The sequence below is a fragment of the Cebus imitator genome, unplaced genomic scaffold, assembly GCF_001604975.1.
Source record: "Cebus imitator isolate Cc_AM_T3 unplaced genomic scaffold, Cebus_imitator-1.0 Scaffold71, whole genome shotgun sequence".
NCBI classification, from domain to species: domain Eukaryota; kingdom Metazoa; phylum Chordata; class Mammalia; order Primates; family Cebidae; genus Cebus; species Cebus imitator.
Window position 1 is genome coordinate 5,613,565 of NW_016107386.1, and position 7,909 is coordinate 5,621,473.

The window sequence follows — 7,909 nt, forward strand, 5'->3', positions numbered from 1 at the left end:
GCTCACTGCAACCTTCGCCTCCCAGTTCAAGCAATTCTCCTGCCTCAGCCTCCTGAGTAGCTGAGATTACAGGTGCATGCCATCATGCCCGACCAATTGTTGTATTTTTAGTAGATACGAGGTTTCACCATGTTGGCCAGGCTGGTCTTGAATTCCTGATTGCAAATAATCTCCCCGCCTTGGCCTCTCAAAGGGCTGGGTTACTGGCATAAGCCAGGGTGCCTGGCCCTTCCCACTCCTTCTTAATGCAAGGTCTCTTCACTATAGCTGCTCACAGTTCTCTCTACACCATACTTTTTTTTCTTTTTTTACGTTTTAAATTTTTTGTGTGAGAGTTTCTGCCAGGTGAGGAAATGGCTTAGAAGAGAAAGAAGTCTATTAGTATTAAACAAAACTCCTAAATCAGAAAAGCTAACCGACTGATAGAAAAAAGGAGTATGGCCAGGTGCAGTGGGTCACGCCTATAATCCCAGCACTTTGGGAGGCCAGGGCAGGTGGATCACCTGAGGTCAGGAGTCTGAGACCAGCCTGGCCAACATGGCAAAACACCATCTCTACTAAAAACCCAAAAATTGGCCAGGCATGGTGGCGCGTGCCTGTAATCCCAGCTACTCAGGAGGCTGAGGCAGGAGAATCACTTGAACCCAGGAGGTGGAGGTTGCAGTGAGTGGAGATGGCGTCATTGCAGTCCAGCCTGGACGAAAGAGTGAAACTCTATCTCAAAAGAAAAGAAAAAGAAAACAGGAGTATATTGCCTCTAATGTACAAAAGGTGATTCTTGAAGGAGGCGAGCAATCTTAGCTATTACAATGGCCTGCAGTTCTCCAAACAGATGGACAGCGTATCTGTGGTATTTAAAGCTCATGGTGGGGTGGTTACAGGAAAAGTGTCTAAAAAGGCTCTTTGGCAGTTGGGGCAGGGAACGGTGATGAGAAAACAAGTTGAGAAACACTTGTCTACCGTAGCCAAGATCAAGGGGACTCTGAAGATGCGATGAGATTTTAATGAAATCGATATTTGTGCAGTCCCTGAAACAGTGCTTGGTACATAAGAAAACCCGGGACATATTCCTTGTGCACGGACCACATCCAGACACTATGCTAAGATTTCTCTATCCACCATCTCGTTTAATCTTACACCTGCTCTGTGAGTAAAACACGATTATCATTACAGGCAGGGAAATGGAGGCTCAGAGCTGTTGGTGTAGTTGCCCAATGTCCAACCTCAGAGGCAGGATTTAACCCTATCTGATTTCAAAGCCCAACCCCCAGATGCAATGGGGGTGAGCCCTTTCCTCACAATGAGACGAAGTCACCTACTAGTGGGGGTGGAGAGAGATAAGAGAGATGGAATTAACCCGTACATAAAGTCTTAAATGGCCCCAGACTGACAGAGGGTGTCTGTGTGCCCAGGGCCATGATGATGACTGCCTGTGATCTCTCAGCCATCACCAAGCCTTGGGAGGTGCAGAGCAAGGTATGAACTCCTGCTGACCCAAGAGGAGGGGCATCCCAGTACTGGAGGCAGCAGGTCATGAGGCTTGGACTCTCTCAGCCCAGCTCCAGAACCAGGTCACCTGTGTTCCATCCTCCCCTGCTAAGGCATGGGAATCACTTTAGGTCTCTCCAATAATGACAGCACAGTGAGGGTGGCAGGGCAGGGGTGGGTTTATCCTTTTTGTTGAGTTGGATTTGCAAGTGGGGTGAGAGCAGGGGTAGGGGATTGGGCTGGGGCTTTGACTCTGTGTGATGGTCTCTGTGTTGTAGGTAGCTCTGCTGGTGGCTGCCGAATTCTGGGAACAAGGTGACCTGGAGCGCACAGTGCTGCAACAGAACCCCATCGTAAGTACAGAGGGGATGTCAGCCTGATATTAGGCGTGTGTGCTCCATCCTGACCTAGACGTGACCTTGCTATGATGGAGAGATGTGTGACTTTACCGTAAAGATGATCTTTTCCTGATGCAGTGGTTCTCAAGATGTGTTCGTTAATCTCATTACTTGAGAACATGTTAGGGATGTATATTCACAAGCCTCACCCTAGGTCTATCCGACCAGAAGCTCTGGGGGTGGGACCCTGCAATGAGTGATCTACCAAGTAAGCCCTCCTCAAGTTTGAGAAATGTGTCCTTAGCTCACTCAACTGTGGAGCTTGGCAAGAAGACTCTAACATTTAGATTGCCCTTTCAATTCCAAAGGTCTAGAAGGCCATCTACCTCCCCTGACTCTGACCTAACAGCACAGAGCCAGCAAGCTGTGTGCCTATCAACTTGGCTGGGACTGTCAACCAGCTTCCCACAGAGATGGGGAGACGGGGAGAGCAGCCTGAAGTTTCCCTGAAGTTCCTGAAGGCAAAGCTGGGAAGGAGAGCAGGGTTTGGAAAGGATGGGTAAAAGAGAGAGGCATTTTGGGGACAAACCATTGACACCTGGATAGGCTAAACCTGTGAAAGTGTGCTAAGGATACAGGGGCACCATGGCAGGCTTAGGCAGGAGCCAAGGGAGAGTGGAAGGCTGGGAGGAGCAGGTCCTGTCATGAAGGAACACGTGAAGGGCTCTATGGGCTTTGTCGTTCTCGCTCTCTTTGTAACATTTTCAAATAGGTTGAGAATAGTCAGTGAACTCCAGTGCCCATCAACCAGAGCCAACAATTAGCAGCAATCTGCCATTCTTGTTTTATCTATTGCTTCCAATGAGCATTTCTTTTTCTTTTGGCTGGAGTATTTTAAAGTAAATCTCAGACACTATAATCTCTTCCATACTTTAGTATGTATCTCTATGAGACAAGAGCTTAATATGGACAAAACCATAAACATAACCACAGTACCATTGACACACTCACTAAATTCGTAATAGTACTTTAGTATCATCGAATCCCCAATTTCTGCTCGTTTTTCTTGATTAAGAAAGAGAATTCAGTTGATTTGTTCAAATCAGGATCTAATCAAGGAGCATCCTGCCTCTGGCTTTTATGTCTCTTAAGTCTGTTTTAAACTGTATCAGGCCCTCCCATCCCGCCCACCCTCTGGCCTTTTTGTGGTATGCCATTTATTTGCTGAAGACAGTGGGCCTTTTTTTGGTACAGTTTCCTGCATTCTGGATTTGGTTGGTTGTACCCTCATGGTGTTCTTTAGCATGTTTCTCTATTCTCCTATGTCCTGCAAAATGCAGGTCTGGAAACATGATGAGTTTACAGTTTGATTTTGGTAAGAATGCTTCATAGGTAGAGTGGGTTTCTCTTACTGCCCAGTGCAGTTAACTCTTTCTCCCCTGTGACAGCCCATGATGGACAGAAACAAAGCAGATGAACTCCCCAAGCTTCAAGTTGGCTTCATTGACTTTGTTTGCACCTTTGTCTACAAGGTAGGCCCTTGGCTTCCTCAGACCCAACAAGATGTCTTTGATAAACCTGGGATTTCCAGACAACATCAGAAATAATAAACCCCAGCAAGTGACCAGTGGGTGATACTTTACAAAGCACATCTCATCTTGAATGGCATTTGATTCTCAGGACAGTTCTGTGGGTCTTAGGTGATTGCAGCTCCAGGCTCCAGCCTGGGGCACATCCTAATTGCTTAATACACAGTTGTGGGGCAAATGGCTAAGCATGGATTCAGACAGAGGCAGAGGAAACACAGCAGACATACATCCTTTTAACTTCCCTGCTTTAGTCATTGTGAAAAGATAATCTGGCATTTCTCTTTGAGCTCTTGTTCAAAGTTAGTCTCCCTCTTGAGAAACCCACTGCTCCTAGCTTTCTGTTATCTGTGCCACCATCCATCTCTGACTTTCCATTTTTATTTTGGCCATGCTACACATGAGAAGACAGAAGTCAGAGATGCAAAATGACAGGGCCAGTGTCACCGGACTCAGCCATGAGGCAGGATTTAGTCCAGTGCTCTTTATGCTGTCTGAGCTGCAGCCCTTCTGCTAGGAAGAAGTGCAGTTTTTCTAGAGGGCAACAAGAGCGCCTGAGATAGAACTCAGGCTAACTGGGCTGCTCTGACTCACAGGGCAGAGTGGCTGATGCTTGCCACTATCATTACTAAATATTAGTAATATTTCCTTTTTTTTCATTGAGGGCATGAGTTTTTTTATGACTCTTTCTTTAGACAGGGTCTTACTCTCACCCAGGCTGCAGTGCAGTGGCACCATCACGGCTAACAGCAGCCTTGACCTCCCAGGCCCAGATGATCTTCCCAGCTCAGTATTCTGAGTAGCTGGGACCACAAGTGGACACCACCACATCCAACTAATTTTTTTTTTTTTTTTGAGACAGAGTTTCACTCTTGTTACCCAGGCTGGAGTGCAATGGCGCAATCTCGGCTCACCACAACCTCTGCCTCCTGGGTTCAAGCAATTCTCCTGCCCCAGCCTCCCGAGTAGCTGGGACTACAGCCATGCACCACTACATCCAACTAATTTTTTTTTTTTTATTTTTTTCTTTTTTTTTTTATATTTTTGTATTTTTAGTAGAAACGGGGTTTCACCATGTTGACCAGGATGGTCTCGATCTCTTGACCTCCTGATGCACCCGCCTCAGCCTCCCAAAGTGCTGGGATTATAGGCGTGAGCCACCGCGCCTGGCCTTTTTTTTTTAGACAGAGTCTCGCTCTGTCACCCAGGTTGCAGTGCAATGGCGTGATCTCGGCTCACTGCAACCTCTGCCTCCTGGGTGCAAGCAATTCTCCTGCCTCAGCCTCGCAAGTAGCTGGGACTATAGGCACGTGCCACCATACTCGGCTAATTTTTGTATTTTTAGTAGAAACAGGGTTTTGCCTTGTTGGCCAGGCTTGTCTCAAACTCCTGGCCTCAAGCAATCCACCCACCTTGGCCTTCCAAAGTGCTGGGATTAAACACGTGAGCCATGGTACCCGGCTGAGGTCATGAGTTTTAATCATCAGGAATATTATTAAGTAAGGGAGACTAGGCTAAGTGCTCTATGTGCACTACCGAAACCACGCTGGGGGGTAGGTATTACTACTGTCCTGATTTCATGGCTGAAGGGAAGCTCTGGTAGTGACCCGCCCAAGGTCACATCGTTTGTGGCAGAGCCTGGACCAGAACCTAGACATCTCTGAACACAGTCGGCTCTGGCTGGCATTTCGCAGAGGGCCTTGGATTTGCTGTTCTTACACTAGGCAAATCCACTCCATCAATCTGCATCTCAATTTCCTTACCTAAAGATGTAGAAGTGATGAATCTTATTTTCCTACCTCACAGGAATTTGAGGACCAAAGGAGATAAATTGCTTCATAAACTGTAATGTGCTGTGCTCAAAGAGCTGTAAGAGCCTTTAAGAATCATCTTCTCAACATCTCAGTTTCACTCAGAAAGTATTTACTGAGTATCCTTGTGTCCCAGACCTTGTGCTAGGCCAGGCCCACCCCAGGGAGCAAGGTAGCCAATATCCCTGCCCTCTCCAGGTTCTCAGCCTCTGGGGGAGACAAGCAAAGGGAGTTATTACAAGTACAAGGAAGCAAGAGGTAGTAAGAGAGAGCTTTGGGAGCTTCCAACAGGGGACTCCATTTACCTAGGGGGGTCAGAAGAGGCTTCTTGGAGAAAGTGATGTGTAAGTGGTGGCCTCAAGGGAGAAAAGGGGAGGTTAGACTGTTTCAGCAAAGAGAACAGCTTGGGATGAGCATGGTGGCTCAAGCCTGTAATCCCAGTACTTTGAGAAGCCAAGGCAGGAGGATCGCTTGAGGCCAGGAGTTTGAGACCAGCCTAGGCAACATAGGGAGACCCCATATCTACAAAAATAAAATAATTACCTGGGTGTGGTGGCATGCGCCTGTAGTCCCAGCTACTTGGGAGGCTGAGGTGGGAGGATGGCTTGAGCCCAGGAGTTTGAGGCTGCAGTGAGCTACGATTGTGCCACTGCACTCCAGCCTGGACAACAGTGAGGCCCTGCCTTGGAAAGAAAAAAAAAGAGCAGCCTGTGTGAGGCCCACAGAATAGAGGATACACACCAGGAACTGAGAGCTGTGGATTGCTTGGAGAATGCAAGATGGTCAAGGGCAGGAGGACACTGGGTCATGGAATTTGAAAGCCATAGTAAGGGGCTTTCACTTCCTGCTAAAGGACAGGGGCGCCACAGGAGGCTTCTAAGCAGGGGAGGCACAGGATGGTATGGACCGGAGGCCCTGTAGAATCAGCATGGTGACAGAGGCCTGCTACCCCAAAGCAGCTCCTTCCAATGGTGGACACTTCCAGCTGTGCCACTCACTTGAACCCAGACCCTGGGGCATGGCCCTTGCGCCAGAGGCACATACTCTCTCTTCTAGGAATTCTCCCGTTTCCACAAAGAGATCACCCCAATGTTGGACGGGATCACCAACAATCGCAAGGAGTGGAAGGCACTTGCTGATGAGTATGATGCTAAGATGAAGGTGCAGGAGGAGGAGAAGCAGAAACAGCAGGCGGCCAAGCCAGGTTTGTGCAGGGGGTAGATAGGGAATCCCACCACCTGCTCCCTGAGCACCCGGTGTCTGAGTCTGGCCTCGAAGCCTCATACGCGGAGTCTCATTCAGGCTCCTGATGGCCAGTACTATCCCCATTCTGTGTGTGAGTGCACCCGAGGCTGGAAGAGGCCAAGTCACAGTAAGAGTCAGAGCCTGGTTCCCAAGATTGAGGCTGAGAAAAGCTTCAGGCCTCCTAGCAAATGCCCCCCAACCAACAGAGCACAGACTCTGATTTTAGGGTTGTCAACATATGTCCCCACCCTGGGGCAAAGGAAAAGATCTAGAAAGGATCTAGAATTATTGGTTGGAAGGAATTTTATTTATATTTATTCATTTATTTTTGAGACAGAGTCTCACTCTGTTGCCCAGGCTGGAGAGCAGTGGTGCAATCTTGGCTCACTGCAACCTCCGCCTCCCAGGTTCAAGTGATTCTTCTGCCTCAGCTTCCCAAGTAGCTGGGATTACAGGTGCCCACTATCACGTCTGGCTAATTTTTGTATTTTTAGTAAAGATGGGATTTTACCATGTTGGCCAGGCAGGTCTCAAACTCCCAACCTCAAGTGATCCACCTGCCTCAGCACCCCAAAGTGCTGGGATTACAGGCATGAGCCACTACATCTGGCCTAGGAAGGAATTTTAGAGGCCCTATTTCCAGCCTTGTGTCTGATGTTTGAAACCACCAGTGACAGGTCTCATTATCTTACATGACATCCTTATTCAGTACCACTATTAGATCTTCCTTGAACTCAAATTGTTCTCCTTGTTGAAGCTTCCACTTAGCGGTCATGGTTCTGCCGTCAGAATCGAATGGGATTTGTTTGTTCCAACTCTTTACTACTGACAGCACTGCCCCTCCCCTAAGTCATTTCTTTTACTGGTCGTGTGCTCTGTTTCCTCATAGGACGTGGCGTCTCATCCTTGCCCCACCCTGACTGCCCTCCACTGCATACCCATCCCTCTCCACCCATGGCTCTTACACATGGAAAATACCAGGGCCTCAGCTCTGCTCTGGGCAGTGAGGGTTGATTCTAAATGGGCAGCTGCAAATGCAGGGGTCACTTAGAGTTTTGTAGTTCATGCTTTGCACAGCTCCAGGAAGCATCCTGTACATCATGGATGTGTATAGCTGTTTTGATTTTCTAGAAAAATGGCAGTGAGTTGTCCTGAGAAATAAGTGCATTTTTCTAATTTGTACAAATTGTCTTTTGGGCAAGTGGTAGGTCATTGCAAATTTGTGGCCTACAGATAAAACATACAGATTTGCTTACATTTTTTCTCCTCTTTTTTTCTTATAGCTAGCAAATCCGTACCAACATTTTTTTTAATGTGATTTTTTTTGGACCACATTTTAAAATTAGAATATTTCAGATTTTTAAAGTCCAGATTTGCAGTCTTTCTTTTTCTTTTTTCTTTTTTTTCCTTTTTCTTTCTTTTTTTTTTTTTTTTTGAGATG

At 47.3% G+C, this 7,909-nt stretch overlaps 1 protein-coding gene across 2 annotated transcripts in view; it reads left to right on the forward strand.

Moving 5' to 3' along the window:
- Positions 1–7,909, forward strand: part of PDE6A (phosphodiesterase 6A) — an 87,589-nt gene that overhangs the window by 77,932 nt on the left and 1,748 nt on the right. Inside the window, exons 18-21 of one of the 2 annotated variants that reach the window (XM_017531322.2) lie at positions 1,413–1,476; positions 1,767–1,841; positions 3,275–3,358; positions 6,280–6,427. In XM_017531322.2, the coding sequence (XP_017386811.1) occupies positions 1,413–1,476; positions 1,767–1,841; positions 3,275–3,358; positions 6,280–6,427 (371 nt within the window). The remainder of the gene's footprint in view (positions 1–1,412; positions 1,477–1,766; positions 1,842–3,274; positions 3,359–6,279; positions 6,428–7,909) is intronic. The other variant, XM_037739548.1, reaches the window with a different exon arrangement.